Genomic DNA, 20,205 nt, shown 5'->3' with positions numbered 1-20,205 from the left:
GAGAGCCGTACGTGCTGCGAGCAATCGCGTGCGTGCCGCCAGTAATCTCTGAGGAGAGCCGTGTGTGCCGCGAGCAATCGCCATTATAAGATGGTGCGGGCCTCCGCTGTGCCTAACTAGTAAACAAGCCTTGTACGCAGGTGCGAGAGTAAATTCACTCCTAGTCACTCCCATTCTCGGGGTGTAATAGTGGGGTGATGGACAAGCAACGAATCGGGAGCTGTCACACCATATCAGGTGCTGAAACGTCATGCTGCAGGTTATAAAAGTGGTGCCATTTTCCCGATTCAAGATCTTCCTGAGAAGCAAGCAATAAAGCTCTTGTCGAGGAAGATTCTGGTTTGTTGCGTCTTTCTTGCCGGTCGAGCGGGACGCAATACATGATTTAGTAAATAAAGGGGAAATCTCGTGGGAATAGTATAAGTACAAAGTAAATTAGTTCGTCCACCAGAGACTCAATGGGTGTGAACAAATGTTAGTAAATCATTAGTACAGCATTATAGGAAGGGATACACAGAGGAAGTGAAACCCTTAGTTTGGATAGAGGTAAAATGAAGCACTCATTTTTTTTCTTTTCTTTTATTAGATATTTTTAAATTTATGTTATCCCCTTTCTTGGTTTCTTCTCTCCAAGAAACCCGCTCTCCCATCCTCCCCTCATCCTGCTTCTATGAGGGTGCTCACCCACCCACTCCCAGCTCCCTGCCCTGGCACTCCTCTGCACTGGGTTATCAAGCCTTCACAGGACCAAGGCCTCTCCTCCCATTGATTCCCAACAGGGCCATCCTCTGCTATATATGCGGCTGGAGCCAAGGGTCCCTCCATGTGTACACTTTGGTTGGTAGTTTAGTCCCTGAGAGCTCTGGTGGGGTTTGGGTAGTTGATATTGTTGTTCTTCCTATGGGGTTGCAAACCCATTCAGCTCCTCCAGTCCTTTCTCTAACTCCTCCATTGGGGACCTTGTGCTTAGTCCAATGGTTGGCTGCAAACATCCACCTCTTATTCCTCAGGCTCTGGCAGAGCCTCTCAGGAGACAGCAATATCAGGCTCCTATAAGCAAGCATTTCCAGCATACATAATAGCATCCAGGTTTGATGACTGTATATGGGATGGATCCCCAAGTGGGGCAGTCTCTGGATGGCCTTTCCTTCAGTCTCTGCTCCATACTTTGACTCCGTATCTCCTCCTGTGCGAATTTTGTTCTACCTTCTATGAAGGACTGAAGTATCCACATTTTGGTGGTAATTCTTCTTGAGCTACATGTGGTCTGTGAATTGTAGCTTGGCTATTCTGACCTTTTGGGCTAATATCCACTTATAAGTGAGTACATGCCATGCGTGTTCTTTTATGATTGGGTTACCTCACTCAGGATGATGTTTTCTAGTTCCATCCATTGGCCAAAGAATTTCATGAAGTCATTGTGTTTAATAGTTGAGTTGTACTCTATTGTGTAAATGTACCAAATTTTCTGTATCCATTTCTCTGCTGAGGGACATCTGGGTTCTTTCCAGCTTCTGGCTATTATAAATAAGGCTGCTATGAACATAGTGGAACATGTGTCCTAATAACATGTTGGAGCATCTTCTGGGTATACCCAGGAGTGGTATAGCTGGGTCTGCCAGTAGTACAAAGATAAATTTTCTGGCTACTGGTTTACAGTATATTGCTTTTACTATGTTTAGGTATGGTCCTTGAATTCCTGATCTTTCCAAGACTTCCCATGAAGGGGTTTTGAATTTTTTCAAATGCTTTCTCAGCATCTAATGAGATGACCCCGTGGTTTTTTCTTTGAGTTTGTTTATACAGTGGGTTAACAAATTTTGATATATTGAACCATCCCTCCATCCCTGGGATGAAGCCTACTTGATCATGGTGGATGATCATTTTGATGTGTTCTTAAGTTTGGTTGGCAAGAATTTTATTGAATATTTTTGCATCAATAATTAGAAGGAAAATTGGTCTGAAGTTCTCTTTCTTTGTTGGGTCTTTCTGTGGTTTTAGTATAAATGTAATTGTGGCTTCATAGGTCAAATTGGCTAGTGTTCCTTCTGTCTCTATTTTGTCGAATAGTTTGAGGAGTATTGGTATTAGGTCTTCTTTGAAGATCTGATAGAATTCTGCACTAAACCCATCTGGTCCTGGGTTTTTGGGGGGATTTTTGGTTTTTTTTGTTTGTTTGTTTTTTGTTTTTGTTTTTGTTTGTTTGTTTTTTGGTTGGGAGACATTTAATGACTCCTTCTATTTCTTTAGGGGTTATGGGAATGTTTAGATGGTTTATCTCACCCTGATTTAAATTTGGTACCTGGTATCTCTCTAGAGAATTGTCCATTTCCAGTTTTGTTGTTTTTGCTTATGTAGTAGGATCTGATAATTTTTTAAATTTCCTCAGTTTCTGTTGTTATGTCTTCTTTTGCATTTCTGATTTTGTTAATTTGGATACTGTCTCTATGCCCTCTTATTAGTCTGGCTAAGGGTTTACCTATCTTGTTGATTTTTTCAAAGAGCCAGTTCCTGGTTGTGCGGATTCTCTGTATAGTTCTTTTTGTTTCTACTTGGTTGACTTCAGCCCTGAGTTTGATTATTTCCTACCATCTACTCCTCTTGGGTGTATTTACTTTTTTGTTCTAGAGCTTTCAGATATGCTGTCATGCTGCTAGTGTATGCTCTCTGCAGTTTCTTTTGGGAGGCACTCAGAGCTAGGAGTTTTCCTCGTAGTACTGCTTTCATTGTGTCCCATAAATTTGGGAATGTTTTGCCTTCATTTTTATTAAATTCTAAAACATCTTTGATTTCTTTCTTTATTTTTCCTTGACCAAGTTATCATTGAGTAGGGTGTTGTTCAGCTTCCATGTGTATGTGGGCTTTCTGCTGTCTTTGTTGTTATTAAAGACCAGCCTTAGTCCGTGGTGATCTGATAGGATGAATGGGATTATTTCAATCTTCTTGTATCTGTTGATACTTTTTTTGTGACCAATTATATGGCCAGTTTTAGAGAAAGTACCATGAGGTGCTGAGAAGAAGGTATATTCTTTTGTCTTAGGATGAAATGTTCTATAGACATCAGCAAGATCCATTTAGTTTGTAACTTTTGTTAATTTCACTGTGTCTCTGATCAGTTTATGTTTCCATGATCTGTCCATTGATGAGAGTGGGTATTGAAGTCTTGCACTATTACTGTGTGAGGTGCAATGTGTGCTTTGAGCTTTAGTAAAGTTTCTTTTATGAATGTGGGTGCCCTTCCATTTGGAGCATAGATGCTCAGAATTGAGAGTTCATCTTGGTAGATTTTTCCTTTGATGAGTTATAAAGTGTCCTTCCAAAGCCTCGAAGATATGGGTACAGGGGAAAAATTCCTGAATAGAACAGCAATGGCTTGTGCTGTAAGATCGAGAATCAATAAATGGGACCTCATAAAATTGCAAAGCTTCTGCAAAGCAAAAGACACCGTCAATAAGACAAAAAGGCCACCAACAGATTGGGAAAGGATCTTTACCTATCCCAAATCGGATAGGGGACTAATATCCAATATATATAAAGAACTCAAGAAGGTGGACTCCAGAAAATCAAATAACCCCATTAAAAAATGGGGCTCAGAGCTGAACAAAGAATACTCACCTGAGGAATACCGAATGGCTGAGAAGCATCTGAAAAAATGTTCAACATCCTTAATCATCAGGGAAATGCAAATCAAAACAACCCTGAGATTCCACCTCACACCAGTCAGAATGGCTAAGATCAAAAATTCAGGTTACAACAGATGCTGACGAGGATGTGGAGAAAAAGGAACACTCCTCCACTGTTGGTGGGATTGCAAGCTTGTACAACCACTCTGGAAATCAGTCTGGCGGCGGTTCCTCAGAAAATTGGACATAGTACTACCGGAGGATCCTGCAATACCTCTCCTGGGCATATATCCAGAAGATGTCCCAACCGGTAAGAAGAACACATGCTCCACTATGTTCATAGCAGCCTTATTTATAATAGCCAGAAGCTGGAAAGAACCCAGATGCCCCTCAACAGAGGAATGGATACAGAAAATGTGGTACATTTACACAATGGAGTACTACTCAGCTATTAAAAAAATGAATTTATGAAATTCCTAGGCAAATGGATGGACCTGGAGGGCATCATCCTGAGTGAGGTAACCCAATCACAAAGGAATTCGCACAATATGTACTCACTGATAAGTGGATATTAGCCCAGAAACTTAGGATACCCAAGATATAAGATACAATTTGCTAAACACATGAAACTCAAGAAGAACGAAGACCAAAGTGTGGACACTTTGCCCCTTCTTAGAAATGGGAACAAAACACCCATGGAAGGAGTTACAGAGACAAAGTTTGGAGCTGTGACAAAAGGATGGACCATCTAGTGATTGCCATATGCAGGGATCCATCCCATAATCAGCCTCCAAATGCTGACACCATTGCATACACTAGCAAGATTTTGCTGAAAGGACCCAGATATAGCTGTCTCTTGTGAGACTATGCCGGGCCTAGCAAACACAGAAGTGGATGCTCACAGTCAGCTATTGGATGGATCACAGGGCCCCCAATGGAGGAGCTAGAAAAATTACCCAAGGAGCTAAAGGGAACTGCAACCCTATAGGTGGAACAACAATATGAACTAACCAGTATCCTGGAGCTCTTGTCTCTAGCTGCATATGTATCAAAAGATGGCCTAGTCAGCCATCACTGCAAAGAGAGGCCCATTGGACTTGCAAACTTTATATGCCCAAGTACAGGGGAACGCCAGGGCCAAAAAGGGGGAGTGGGTGGGCAGGGGATTGGGGGGGGTGGGTATGGGGGACTTTTGGGATAGCATTGAAAATGTAAACGAGGAAAATACCTAATAAAAAATAAAAAAAAAATAATACAAAAATACAAAAAAAAAAAAAAGAAAAAAAAGTGTCCTTCCTAATTTTTTTGGATAACTTTTGGTTGAAAGTCAATTTTATTCAATATTAGAATGGCTACTCCAGCTTGTCTCTTGGGACCATTTGCTTGGAAAATTGTTTTCCAACCTTTTACTCTAAGATAATGTCTGTCTTTGTCACTGAGGTGTGTTTCCTGTACGCAGCAAAATGCTGGGTCATGTTTATGTATCCAGTCTGATAGTCTATGTCTTTCTATTGGGGAACTGAGTCCATTGATATTAAGAGATATTAAGGAAAAGTGATTGTTGCTTCCTGTTATTTTTGTTGTTAGAGGTGGAATTATGTTTCTTTGGCTATCTTCTTTTTGAGGTTGTTGAAAGATTACTTTCTTGCTTTTTCTAGGGTGTAGTTACCCTCCTTGTGTTGGAGATTTTCATATATTATCCTCTGTAGGGCTGGATTTGTGGAAAGATATTGTGTAAATTTGGTTTTGTCATCGAATATCTTGGTTCTCCATTTATGGTAATTGAGAGTTTTGTTGGGTATAGTAGCCTGGCCTGGCATTTGTGTTCTCTTAGGGTCTGTATGACATCTGCCCAGGATCGTCTAGCTTTCAAAGTCTCTGGTGAGAAGTCTAGTGTAATTCTGTTAGCTCTGACTTTATATGTTACTTGACCTTTTTCCCTTACTGCTTTTAATATTCTTTGTTTTGTGCATTTGGTGTTTTGATTATTATTTGACAGAAGAAGTTTCTTTTCTGCTTCAATCTATTTGGCTTCTTGTATGTTCATGGGCATCTCTTTCTTTAGGTTAGGGAAGTTTCCTTCTACAATTTTGTTGAGGATATTTACTGGTCCTTTAAGTTGGGAATCTTCACTCTCTTCTATACCTATTATCCTTAGGATTTATTCTTTCATTGTGTCCTGGATTTCCTGGATGTCTTGAGATAGGAGCTTTTTTTTCATTTTCATTTCATTGACTGTAGTGTCAATGTTTTCTATGGCATCTTCTACACCTGAGATTCTCTCTTCTATCTCTTGTATTCTGTTTGTGATGCTTGCATCTATAATTCCTGATCTCTTTCCTAAGTTTTCTATTTCCAGAGTTGTCTCCCTTTGTGACTTCTTTATTGTTTCTATTTCCATTTTTAGATCCTGGATGATTTTGCTCAATTTCTTCACCTGTTTGGTTGTGATTTCCTGTCATTCTTTAAGGGATTTTTGTGTTTCTTCTTTAAGGGCTTCTACCTGTTTATTTGTGTTCTCCTGTATTTCTTTAAGGGAATTATTATGTCCTTCTTTAAATCCTCTAACCTTATCATAAGATGTGATTTTAAGTCAGAGTCTTGCTTTTCTGGTGTGCTGGGGTATCCAGGACTTGTTGTGGTGGGAGAACTGGATTTTGATGATGCCAAGTAGCCTTGCTTTTCGTTGCTTATGTTCTTGTGCTTGCCTCTAGTCTTCTAGTTATCTCTAGTACTACCTGCCCTTGCTGTCTCTGACTGTCCCTCCTGTGATTCTGGTTGTGTCAGAACTCCTCAGAGTCCAGCTGTATCTGTGATCCTGTGATTCTGTGATCCTGTTATCCTGAGATCCCTGGTGTCAGAGCTCCTGGGAGTCAAGGTTTCTCTGAGTGTTTCAGAGGTGGGTGGAGATCCAGAGCCCTAGGTTTCCTCCAGGAACAGGTACAAGCTGGAAGGAACCAGTGTTCTCTATCTGGGCTGGAGTTTATGTCTATGGTTCCTGTAGGGGTCCCAGTTACTCTAGGTTCTGGAAAAGATGTTGTGGCCTCAACTCTGATCTTGCCTGTGTCAGAGTTCCAGTGCTCCTGAGTGTGTCCAATCTCCTGGGAGTCAAGCTTCCTCTGTGATCCTGTGATCCTGGGTGTTTCAGAGCACCTGGGAGTAGGGCTCCCTTTAGGTATTGTAAGAGTGGATTCAGAGTCAGCACCCCAGGTCTGCTCTGGGTGTAGGTTCGGATCTGAAGGAACCTGTGCCATTGGGTGGGCAGGGGTTCCTTCATCCCTGGATCCTGGTGGTCCCAGTTACTCCAGGTGTTGGGGCAAATGTTATGGCCTCTCCTGTGATCCTGGGCTTTCTCTGGGTGTTGTGGGACTGGGTGAAAAACCAGTGCCCAAAGTCTGCTCAGGACACAGATTCAGACCCAAGACATAATTTTTTATGAAATTTTTTCTTTAAAGGGAATACTTTAAATATTTAAATAATATTAATCATCAATTTTCCTTCTATATTTTCCAAGGAGTTTAGGAAATCAACTTACTTCAAACAATAGTAAAAGGAGATATAATAGAGTAATACAGAAAGAGAAAACAAACACAGAAAAACAGTTGGGGTGACAGAGTCTCAGAGGAAAGCTTGGCTTTTATTTTATGGAAACATAAAGGAGTTTGTTTGTTTGTTTGTTTGTTTGTTTTCAGAAAAAGAGTAACACTCATAAGAAAAACTGTTATTTGCAACTACCAGCCTGAGGCAAGAGTTCTGAGCAATAAGGACATGGGTTAGCCCAGGCAACATTGTCCTCATGCTCTGCTCAAGAGATAGATGGGACAGAAGAGACAAGGGTTGCCATGGGATGAAGCATGTTGAAGCATTTGGGGAGTGGGGAGCCCCCGAGGACTCTGAGGCTTCAGGGAAGCTCACCATGGAAAGACCAAGACAAGAGCATCATCGCACCTCCAACTTCCTCACCTCTTCACCAGTGACTCTCAAACTGCACCATTTCATTTAAATATACACCTGCTGTTCTGCATCTTTGTTCTGCACTAGAGGAAAAGGGTAACAGAAAGAAATGAACTTGTCACCTTGTCTCCCCTAATTACTTCTCATATAACATCCTTAATGTCCCAGGATGTTTATGCCTTGGCTTCCCTTCCATTCTCTTCTCTTCCTCCTCTTCCTCTTCCTCCTCCTCCTCCTCCTCCTCCTCTTCTTCTTCTTCTTCTTCTCTCTCTCTCTCTGTCTCTCTCTCTCTGTGTCTGTCTTTCTCCCCCTTCCTCTATCTCTCCCCCTTTCTCTCTCCCTCTCTCCCTTCCTCCAACATCTCCAGCTGAATTCTCCTGTGCCGTCCTGAGAGGCTAGCCCTCACTGATGCTTTATCTATTCAATGTAGAGTGGTGACCTAGTTTATTAATGGTCATGCATACCAATCCATGCCCCCACAGGCCTACTACCTTTCACTGCACACTGTGCCTCCCGGCACACCCTCGCTAATACTCAGCTCTTGGAGCCTCCTTGTTTTTGTTCAGCCTCTACTCTGTCTACAGTTGCCTAGCATCCTCTCAGGCTGGGGAGTCCACAGCTGCCAGGAGCCAGGAGCCAGCTCAAATTCAAGTCTCCTTCTGAACTAAAGTCACCCATCTCCTTCCATCTCCTCCAGGATCCCAGGGCTCCTAATAAACATCCTGATTCTAGCAAGTTTTTGGCAGATTTGTGTGGCAGTTACCCTGTGAGACACCAAGTTACTGGAAGGTAGAGACTGTGCCCTACTTGCCCAGCCTATCTGCCAAGTTAAATTAGACAACATTTTGGGTCAGAAGAGAAAGTCAGAGCCACTGGGTACCCTCCCTTCCAATCTCTACTCAACTTCATTTAATAAACTTTAAAATGTTAACGAGCTCCCTTATGACATTTTCCTAAATGCTTGTCACCCCTCACTACCCTCTCCTATCTATCACCCTGCTGTCCCTCTCCTCCCTTCAGGTTCAGTGTCACATGTATTTGTTAAATCTATATCCCATATGTGAGGGAAAATGCACGTAGGAAGCACACATATGCACGGTGTGATTCTGAAGGCTTTGCTGAGGTAGGTCTGTGGCTCTGCCTCCTAGCGCATGGCTCTCCGCTGCAGGCATTACTACCAATCACTCGCTTCTCTGGCATGCAGCCCTCTTCATGCCTCTGCCTGAGATTTATCTGTTCTTCAACTCTTGGTAGCTGCTACATCCTTAGTAGAGCCAGCAAGACTTCTCTTTTCTGATCGCCCAAGTGGACCTCCATGGCCACATTCATCTCTCCAGCACTAAGCCCTGTTATTGTACATTGCATAGTCACTCCTAGGGGAAAAACTCCATTATGCCTCTTTTCATGGCAACATGGAGAAAACTTGAGTCAACTGCTTTTCTGGAGTAAGAACCAGCAAGCTTTTCCTACAAAGGGCCAAATAGGAAATATCTCGGGTTTGTGGTTACTCAGTCTCTGTCATACTCAGCTCTTTAAAACCAAAGAACCATAGCAAATACATCACTGTGGTCTAGCAAAAACTTCTTACAAAAACAGGTGGTAGGCTTGCTTTGGCCAGCAGTCAAGTGTACTCACCCACTTCTAGAGACTGAGTCTGAGCTTGGACTAAAATAGACAAAAGAATGTTAGAAACCAAAACTCAGCCCTTGTTCTCAAAGCATCCCCTTATCTTGTCCATCTTGTCGCAAAGCTGTCCTAAGTTGCAGCTGTAAGATGCTACTTTGGTGCCAGTTCTTAAGGCACGGGCCTGTAATTTGAGATCTGGAGACTGGGGCTAGAGAATCCCAAACTCTATATTGACTAACCTGGATTACATGGTGAGTTGCCCTCTCTGGGCAACTTAGTGATATTTTGTCTCAAAAAAACTAAAAATCAGATTTATCTGTGCTTTAACTCTTGGTAGCTGCTACATACTTAGTAAAGCCAGCAAGACTTCTCTTTTCTATTCTCCCAAGTGGACATCCATGATCACACTCATCTCTCTAGCACTAAGCCTGAAGTTATAGGTCAGTGATACAGCATTTGCTTGGCATGCATGAAGGCCTGGGTTCAACCCCTAGTACCAAAAAAAAAAAAAAAAAAAAAAAAAAAAAAAAAAAAGACAGATGATAGATAGATAGATAGATAGATAGATGATAGACAGATAGATGATAGATAGATGGTAGACATGCATACAGACAGACAATATATAAAATCAGAATTCCATAGCAAGTGATCAGTAAGCAGCTGTATAGGTGAACTGAATGTCACAATTGAACCTGGCTCTGAGGTTGAACTCTGCACCAAACTCTTCCTCCCTAGTTTCCTCTCATGCAAAATTAAATATCAATTAGATGCCCAGGTCCTCAGCTTCCCACAAATAGAAAACCTTTCCTTCTAAGAGGAACAGCCATTCCAAGACTTCATTACAGGCTCTCCAAAATATAACCCATCCCTATCTGTTCCTGATCCCATCAGATAAAAACAGCATTGTTCAAAGGCAACCAGCAAAAAAATAATGATAACCTGCCATTTTTGCATTTTGTAGGCTACAAACTTCAATAAAGGCAGTAAAGACTTTCTGGTGTTCCAAAGTAATATTAGAGCAGTTATGAGCAATGCTCTAACCTACATTGTTTATATTAATAATATGACTAAAAAGCAAATAGGAAAAAATAACCACAAAAAGGGAATTACAGAGCTGAGAGCCTCCTGAGGGCAGGAATTGTTGCTTACCTGTGGACACAGAATGCCTGCTATACACAAGAAATGTTTGTTGATAAATGAATAGGTGGGAACTAGATAATCCAACTAGCCAAAGCACCAAATTCTCCAAATTCCTTAAGGCATGATTTTAAATCAGTAGTGTCCATGGGGAAATCTGGAGACTTCCATCTGTGTGTGGCAAATGGGTCATGCAATTCTTTGTCCAGAAGACTCACCATCTTGAGTATTTGGAGTCAGGATTTGGGTGCGGAGTCTCTCGAGGCTAATTCCCAGGCACCTGCAGATCTCCTCCCGGCTGTAGGGTTCAGGATGAAGGGCATCCTCTGTGACCAACAGCATCTCTTCCAGACTAATCCCGAGTTTGCTTTGCACTTCCTCTAGCCGCAGGACATTATCCCATTGCAAGCCTTTGTGTTTAGCAAGGACCTGCAAGTTCAAGCCAAGATAGAGGTTAAGTTTTACTTCAGATGTCAATGTTTCGTTTTAATTAGTTACATTCAACTTGAACTTTTTTTTTCCATTCAAACTATACAATCTTCCCATTATTGCTCAGAAATGCATTATGGCCTCAGATGTTTGGAATTAAGTCTGCTTGTATGTCAGTCACCTAAAACACATACATTGCAAAGGCATTCTGGAGCATGTGATGGGCACACAATTCCTCACTCCCTTGGGCAGAGTCACCAACCCGTGGGTCACAACCCCTCTGGGGGTTGACCAAATCTTTCACAGTGGCTACCTAAGATGATTGGAAAACACACACATTAATATTTATAACAGTAGAAAACTTATAGTTATGAAGTAGCAACAAAAATAATTGTCTGCCTGGGGGGGATCAACACAACATGAGGAACTATATTAAAAGGTCAGAGCATTAGGGAGGCTTAAAACCACTGCTCAAGGGCTATTCTTGAATAGTTTCACTCTTTTATCTCTACTCAGACTATCTATGCTTCATCCTTCTGTATAAAGTCCGGAGAAATCTATTCAAACTTCATTTGACCTTAGTCCTGGGATATGTTCTGTAGTGCTGACTCTATTAAAATACTCCCTTTTTATCATAGGTGTCTTGAAAGTGAATAATGAATTTAAGTATCTGAGTATTTAGAGTTAAGTGTCACCTTTTAAATAAAAACCTCATTGGTGATCCTATGAAAAGTCCCTTCATTATGTCTCTGGTAGTAGTACATCTCTATGTTCCTTTACCCTCCAGAAAAAGCTTGGTTTCCAGCCTATATTCTGAGGTAGCCCCACAATCTGATGGAAGGTCTGGAATAAACCAAATCTTCCTAATCAGGTGCAGTCATGGGAGTCCTAACCCAGAATACATTTCTTTCATTATCCCTAAGCCACTGACTCTGAGAAATAATGAAAGCTCTTCTCTCTCTAAGGTCTCAAGAATTCATTGTCTGGATGTGAAGATAGCAGGTACAAAAATAAAAATCCAGAGAGAATAGAATGTTAGTTGTCCCCTATAGGTGGAACAACATTATGAACTAACCAGTACCCCTGAGCTCTTGACTCGAGCTGCATATGTATCAAAAGATGGCCTAGTTGGCCATCACTGGAAAGAGAGGCCCATTGGACACGCAAACTTTATATGCCCCAGTACAGGGGAACGCCAGGGCCAAAAAGTGGGAGTGGGTGGGTAGGGGAGTGGGGGGGAGGGTATGGGGGACTTTTGGGATAGCATTGGAAATGTAAATGAGGAAAATACCTAATAAAATATAATAAATAAATAAATATTTACCTAATTAAAAAAAAGAATGTTAGTTGTCATCTGCTTTGCTCTTCCATTGTATTTATTTGCTTTTTTCTCCTTATTTAAAATCCTTCATTTATACAATGTATTTTGATGTTTTCCCCTCCACAAGCTCCTCCCAGATTCTTCCCACCTCCCTACCTATCCAAATTCAAAACACTCCACAATGAAAATAAAAATCAACACCATCACCAATAAGACAAAAACTGCCAAAGCAAAACAAAAACAAGTAAAACAAAAAAACTACACAAAAAACATGACATTTGTGTTGGCCAACTATTCCTGGTCATGGGGCCTGTTCTTGAATAGGGTTCATAAGCACCAGTGGGTATCAGTTACAGATTGCTTCTTGGTTAGCAGTTGAAAGCCTCTTTTCAATGCTGGGACCCTGTCTACCTTGAATCTGTGCAGGCCGTGTGCATGCTCTCAGCCCCTGTGAGGTCATGTGTGCATCAATCTGGAAGACTCTGTTTCCTTTGAGTCCTCCACCAGCTGGTTCTTACAATCTTTCTGCCTCCTCTTCCACTCAGATCCCTGAGCCTTAAAGGAGGGTTTGATGAAGACATCACATTTAAGATTGAGTCTGTCATTCTCTGCATACTGTCCAGTTATGGGTGTCTGTGTTAATTTGCATTTACTGCAAGATGAAAATTCTCTGATGTGGGCTGAGTGAAGCACTGATCTATGGATATAGCCGTATGCAATAAGGAGTCATTTTATTAGTGTGTTCCTTTAGCAGAGTAATGGTAGGTTTTCCCCTAGGCCGACGACCTATCTAGTGTTAGGTTCTTGGCACTTTTAGCAATAGCTGTGATAGGCTCTATCTCAAATGGAGAAGGCCTTAAATTTTCTCAAGTGGTGGGCTACTCCTGTAACATATGTGCAACTATTGCACCATTGTAGGTTGCAAGGTTTGAAAATGGGTGATATTGATGACTGCTTTTCTCCTCTGTAAGTGTTTAGAGCACCTTGTAGTACCATAAATACTACTTAGAAGAGGTGAATCTTCTAGTTGGGCACCAGAACACTACTTTGTCAAGTGTTGTATGGCATAAATGTCTTCAGAAATAGGGTCTTACAATCAGGTTGTAGAAAGCAAGCAATAGTGTTGGCAATAGGCAATGATGTTTAGGGAGGTTCCACAGTACCCCTTTAGTCAGGGACTCAACACAATGTAAGATATTCCTAGCACTGGAGGATTTATTTGGTGGCATACAATGTCTATTTGGGACACTGTCACCACTATTATTTGGTGGTCCACTTGGACTTCTTTTATATATGTTTATATGTTAGGAACTTTTATGGTAGTAGGTTTCCATATGGTTGTTCAAATGTCCTTTAGTGTTAGTTGTCCCTCCTCATGTTCCCTCCTTTACCATCCCCCCTCTTCCCTCCTCTTCTTCCCTCCTTTTATGCCCTCTTCCCCCCTCTTCCCTTCCTCTCCCTATTCAGCCCTCCCAGTCTTGATTCCTCTTTATCACTCCATAACACTATATTTTATTTCCTCTTCTCCATGGTCCCTTAATGGGTACCTGATCTCTGTGGTTATAGTACACATTCTGAAAGCTTAAAAGCTCATATCCACATATGAGGAAAAATATACAATATTTGTCTTTTGGAGTCTGAGTTACATCAACTCAAGATTATTTTTTTCTAGCTCAATCCATTTACCTGAAAATTTAATTTTTCTTAAAAGCTGACTAATACCTAGTTGTGTAAATGTAGCACATTTTCATCATCCATCAGTTGGTGGACATTAGGCTCTTATGGCTACAGCAGCAGGGAACACAAATAAGTCAGGGTCTCTGTAGTAGGCTACAGAGACCCTCAGGGTCAGTGCCCCAGAGTGCTGTGGCTGGTTCTTGAGGTACATCTATTTTTGGCTGAGGAATTGCACACTGATTCCCACACTGATGTACAAGTTTACAATCTCACCAAAAATGAATAGCTGTTCCTCTTGTCCCACAACCTTGCCAGCATGTGATGTCATTTGTTTTATTGACCTTGTCCATTCTGACTGAAGTAAGATAAAATCTCAGTTGTTTCAATCTGCACTTCTCTAATGGCCGAGGATGCTGAACATTTCTTTAAGTGTGTCTCAGCCATTTATGGCTCATCTTTTGAGAACTCTCTGCTTAGTTCTGTACCCCATTTTTAATTGTGTTATTTTCTTTTTTGTTGATTTTTTTTTACTTCTGTTTTTCTTCCTTTTAGAAAGGATGCAGGACTTACCAAAAGATGGTTTTAAGTTTGGTTAGAATTGCTCACTTCTAAAATGTTACTAGCTAAAGCTTTCAAACGTGTTAATCATATTTAAAAAAAAAAAAACAAAAACCAAAAAACCCTGGCTCATATACTTGAAACAGATGATTTTAAAGGAGAACTGGGAACAGAGACAATACAATTGTTTTGCTGTTCAATTATTTCACAGAACAGAGTATCATTTTTTTCTTTTCAGTTTTTGTTCCTCTTTTCTATTACTTTTATTGAGTTTGTTCTTTAACAATTTCACACATGTATAAAGTCTCTTCTGATCAGTGAAGCCCCAGCCTCTCTAATCTCCCTTCCAGTTCTATTAAACCTCCCCTGTCCCCACAAGTCCTTCTCCCATAATCATGTCTTTGTTTTTTCTTGTTTTGTTTTTGTCTTTGAGACTCAGAGTTTAACTAGGATCATCTGTGTGACCATGTGTGGGGAACTATTCATTGGAGCCTGGTGGGAGCCTCTGTGGGTACACACCTGAAAACAATGACTGTCTCTTCACCAGAAACCACCAGTAGCGACAGTTCAGCCTGAGGATGGGGCCCCATGAGTCCCTCCTAATCCATTAACTGATGACAGGCCCAGTCTTATAAAGGCCCACTGCAGACAGCCAAAGTTGCTCTGAGGTTATGACTTCCTTGGCCATGTCAAATGTCTTAGCCCTTCTTCTTTCCTTCTAGTTTCTATTTTCTTTCTACCTCCTTGAACAAAAATCTCTTATGCCATAGAAATATTGTTATAAATGTCCAGTTTAGGGCTGAGTACTCAATCTTTGCATATTCTTAATACCTTGAAAACCATGAGTCCCTGCAGAGAAGCATCTCTGCTTATGGCTGGAAATAACATTTATCTATAATTCCTCCTAAATGAATTTTTAGAAGGCATCTTGGTACCATAACAATTTAGCCAAACAAGAGCAAAAAGTTCACTCCTAGACCCTGACTTCCTCAGCCATAGAATTTTGGCCAGATTTACAGTACTAGGTATAAATTCCATCTTGTGGAGCAAGCCGCAAAGCCAATCAGAGAGTGATGGGTTACTCTCAGAACCGTTGTGCCACTAATACATCAGTGGGTACACCTTGTCTGACATGGTCAAAGAGTTCACAGCTGAGTAAGAGTGGAGTTCACAGCTAAGTAAGACTTGATGCTTATTGTGCCCCCAAACACTGCAAAGTAGTTTGTAGAGTAACTTCCAAGATTATGAAAGCTAGCAGGCAGGGAGTAAGCCTCAAGTTCAGCTAGATGACTGTGGATATTAAATTAAATTAATAAAATGAAAGGACAGCATGAAGTTGGGAGAGAGACAGGGAGACAGGATGGGGGCACTAGTTGGTAGTAGTGGATAGATACGATCAAAGTACATTGTATAAGTGTTATCACATTTTCAAAGACTGAATTTAAAAATATTACTAAAAAAAAGTGAGAGATAAAAAAAAGAAGAGGGAAGAAAAAGCACTTCCCTCTGATAGTTCCCATCTCCGCCTTTACTTGACCCAGTCACGTTGTCCTAGACACTTGGAAAAAACATCCTGCCCAGCAACTTGTGTGACCACTCTGCAAGGCATGCCTGCAGCCCACAGGCTGCTTCCAAAGGGAGCCTCTACACTGCTGTTCCCTGTGGGCAGAGGTACTAATTCACTCCAGCAATATCCCAGTTTGCTGTTAGACTGACGTCCATTTCACTTTCAGCTAATGGGTCTGCTGAGCCAAGTTGGTGTGCATTGCAATTAAAGAATGGAATCTCTCACGTGCTCACAACCACAGCTGCTTAACCAATGAGCTGCCGTGTTGCTGTGAGAGAGCAAAATGGGAAAGCCACTTAAGCCCTTGGAAATTTGGCTCAGGAATCAGAAAGATGACTTGCAGATGAGGAGAGAGTGGGTGAGATCACTTGCTCAGAGACAGAACCTAATGAGGGAGTGTGTCACTGCTGCCTTCGTGGCTGGCACACTTTGCATCTGGGAGGCAGGATTATGAGTCAGGGCTGCAGGTCATTTCCTCACAGTTTCCCACTGAGAAGCTTAGAGATAACAGTTCTTCAACATTCACTGCCCCCTTTCACCACAGCAAACATGACAGGTTCACATCACATACTGCTTCAGGGAGGATCCTGAGCAGGCAACAGTGCTTTGTCCCCAGTGATGTGAAAAGGTAGGAATAAGCAGGTTAAGACCCTGCATTGGTAAGGGGTCCCTCTAAGTAGGCCTTGAGGCAAGCCAATGAGGGACAGAATTTGTGCGTCTGGGGGGTCAACAGAGAAGTGTGAAGTGACACCCTTCAAAGACTGGGATGTGTAAACCTCAGCTGTGTCTGCCTGAAAGCAAGACAAAGAATGTTTCCCATTGTTCACAATCATCACTCATTGGGCTGCTCTCAGGGTATGAACTTCCCTAGTACTTACAGGATGTCCTAGCTGCAAACTAAAATACTAAGCACTCTCCTACATCAAGCAAACACTCTTGCTGATAATGGCCAGGGATCTGACAGAAGGCATGGGCACTGAAAGGATATGGAGCCCACTACAGGGGCACAGCTGTCAGAATTCACTTCTCCGGCTTCCTTATTACATTTAGTAGTACTAGCCAATCAATGGGGAAAGCATGGAGCATGTACTCCCATAATCCACTTTTGATCATATACCCAAAGGACTCTAACACGATATACTACAGAGATACCTTAACATCCATGTTTCCTGTCATACTTGTCACAATAATAAAGAAACGGGCCATGCTAAGATGTCCATAAGTAGAAGAATAGATAAGAAAATGTAGTACATATATGTAATGGACTTTTCTTCAAACATAAAGAAAAAATGAAGTCAACAGCATTCATAGGGGGAAGGATGGAGCTACAGAACACTATGTTAAACAAAACACCACACACAGAAAAACAAATGCATGTGTCCTCTTGTATGTAAAATACTGATTTAAATGTGCGCATACATGCTGAAAACTAGAAAGGGGATCATGGGAGGAGAGGAAGAAATTAAGTGGGGTAATGAATTATGTGCGACATGAAAGCAGAGGGGAGAATTATTTGAGGGGGAGGAAAGGAACCAGTAATATGGGGTAGGAAGAATGAGGAGCTGGAAGGAAGGAAGGAAGGAAGGAAGGAAGGAAGGAAGGAAGGGAGGGAGGGAGGGAGGGAGGGAGGGAGGAAGGAAGGAAGGGAGGGAGGGAGGGAGGGAGGGAGGGAGGGAGGGAGGAAAGAAGGAAGAAAGGAAGGCAGGCTGCCAAAAAGAAAAACAAAAAGTCAATCCCAGAAAGCACTGTTTTCTCAGTTGGGTGTAGTTTTCCTTCTTTGTTTCTGTTTTGAGACAGGATATCACTCTGTAGCTCTGGCTGTCCAGATTCATCACCCCAAGAACTGGGGTCACAGTTTACACCTGACTGTGTCTCTTCCTTTGTATCCCACCTCTCTGATGCTCTATGATCCACTTCGCTTCAACCAAATGATGTGTTTCTGCCACCAATGAACTGGTTCTTCAAAGCTCCTGCTATAGCATCAATGGCCTCCCTACTGCTTGCAAGGCCAGCGCAGCACTGAGGGCTTCCCCCTTTCCAGGTTCACTGCCCAGACCACCCCACCCGTCCCTCTGCCTCCTCACTGTAGCTTGAACTCCCTGTGTTCTGCCAATGACACTCACTAGAGTCCTGGCAAAGCATGCTCTACTGAATACACAGAATGAGTGAAATTGACCGCAGTCTTGAGTATCTGGGTTTTCTGCTCAGATTCAAGGAAATTGTCAAAGCCTCGAGAATACTGTGCCAATTTCTCAGCACATTCTACCACCAGTCAAAGAACCAGTTCCATACTGACCACAAACTGACAGGAGCTAAAGAACTTGGCTGAGTGGTGGCACCCAGCCAGACAGGCCTTCCAAAGAATCACACTATTTTTCTTGAAGTGTCATGACAGCTCTCTACCTCACTGCTTCTCATATTGCCACAAAGAGCTGAGGCTATGTAGCAAAGCAGCACTATACCCACCCTATTGCAGCCCCCCAAGCAAAGAGCTGAGGCTATGTATGTGGCAGAGCAGTGCTATAACCTCCCAGTGCGACCTCCCCCATAGTGGGTCTGCCCATAGTGTTGAGTATTGGCGTCACGTATTTTATCCCTCAATATAACAGACATACAATATTTCTGGAAAATTTTAAGCCATGAAATATGTATAAAATATGAAATATTTTGTACCCACTAAAGATTCCTGGTCATTTTGTTAATTTAAAAACATAAAAATGTGCTTCACTTAAAAGTATCATTTACGCAAGCAATGGTTATAAATCTCTATTGAGTTTGCTTCGAATGTTTTTCATTTTAGTTCAAATGCTCTACAAGACTCCAACTTTTAATGAATCTAAATCAATTAGTTTTTGAAAGCTGATGGTGAGAAAGAGTCAGAGGGGGAAAATTCAGAGTAGAAGGCAACTGTCAATATTAAAGCAAAATGAATAAAAATCACCTCGCCGCTTTGCTGTGCTTCCCTGTAATAACTAGGTATGAAAGAAACTCAGCCTCGCAAGAGTACTGTACAAAGACAGGGTGTACAAAAAGTGTGCGCTAGCCCTCACAACCCTGCTCTGTGGCTTTCTTTCTAACGTATCATTTTCAAAACTCTCCTGGTTAGCCATTCTCCACTGTCACACAAAGCAAGTCTCTCCAGGTTAAGCCAGCATCCTGGACATTTTTACCAGAAAGTCTACCTCCTTATTTAATGAAACCATTTCCAGATAAAAATGAAATTCATTTCTGTGCTGCCAACAATGGAGGAATGGATCCACACTGTATGGTCAAGGTCAATATGATTAACAGATTCTGCTTATGTCCCTAAGCAAAAACAGCCACGCAGCCACATCCCTGCGTGTGGCCTCTATGACTGGCTTTTCTTCATCTCTACTTTTCCAGAAGTTTAGACTTACATGCAAATATTCACAGAAATGAGATTTAGAATATATTCTCCACTGTGAGGAAGGCTTTCAGCTTTCTTTTTTCTACAATGTAAAAGAGAAAAAATTCTTATAGTATTTGATAGGTTTTGTTTTGTTTTAGTTTGCAACATCTAATACAATATAAAAGCTATATAAGTACAGTAGTGAATATATATAAGTATATATAAATATATAAGTGAATAGTATAAGTGTAATCCCTACATTTACTCTCACCAAAATACACATACTTAATATTTAGAAGCTATTTGCACAAAACACCGAACATGTAATATTTCTCTTTGTGAGCTTGGGTTCTATCCATTTCCCTGCAAATTTCATGGCATCAGTTCTCTTTATAGCTGAATAAAACTCATGGTGTATCTGTCCGGACACATTTGCATTATCCATCCGTCTGCTGAAGGCCAGCTAAGCCAACCGCATTCTTGCTTTGTGAGTAGAGCAGCAATGAGCGCACATGTGCAGGTGTTTCTCAGCGGCTGCACCGATTCACTCCCCACCCCCACCCCATTTAGTGAGTGACTAAGGCTCTCTCTTTCCCCACATCCTTGCAAGCACCTGTCAGTCATTTCTTGATGATAGCTAGCCTGACTGGGGTGGGGTTAAATTGCAAAGTATTTTTATTTGAATTTTTCTGATGGCTAAGGATGTTGGACATTTATTGGCCATTTGTACTTACTTGAGAACTGTCTGTTCTGCTCACTGGCCCTTTTACTTATTGGCAAGGATTTTAATGTTTTTCAGTTCTTTATTTTAGATGTCTCTCCACTTTCTGGAATATGGCTAGCAGAAGTTCTCTCCCATCCTGGAGGCTTTTTGGTCATTCTGCTGTTACTTTTGCTATGGAAAAGCATTTTAATTTTAGATAATCCCATTTGTCAATTTAGG

The 20,205-nt window shown here is 41.6% G+C and overlaps 1 protein-coding gene across 9 annotated transcripts in view; it reads right to left on the bottom strand.

The window, feature by feature from the left end:
* Galk2 (galactokinase 2) overlaps window positions 1–20,205 on the bottom strand; it is a 125,190-nt gene that overhangs the window by 26,746 nt on the left and 78,239 nt on the right. For all 9 annotated transcript variants that reach the window (NM_175154.3, XM_030252060.1, XM_006500153.4 and 6 more), the window contains one exon: window positions 10,559–10,769. In NM_175154.3, the coding sequence (NP_780363.1) occupies window positions 10,559–10,769 (211 nt within the window). The remainder of the gene's footprint in view (window positions 1–10,558; window positions 10,770–20,205) is intronic.

The sequence above is a fragment of the Mus musculus genome, chromosome 2 (assembly GCF_000001635.26).
Source record: "Mus musculus strain C57BL/6J chromosome 2, GRCm38.p6 C57BL/6J".
In the NCBI taxonomy this organism is placed as follows: Eukaryota; Metazoa; Chordata; class Mammalia; order Rodentia; family Muridae; genus Mus; species Mus musculus.
This window is presented reverse-complemented; position numbering and strand designations above follow the sequence as displayed.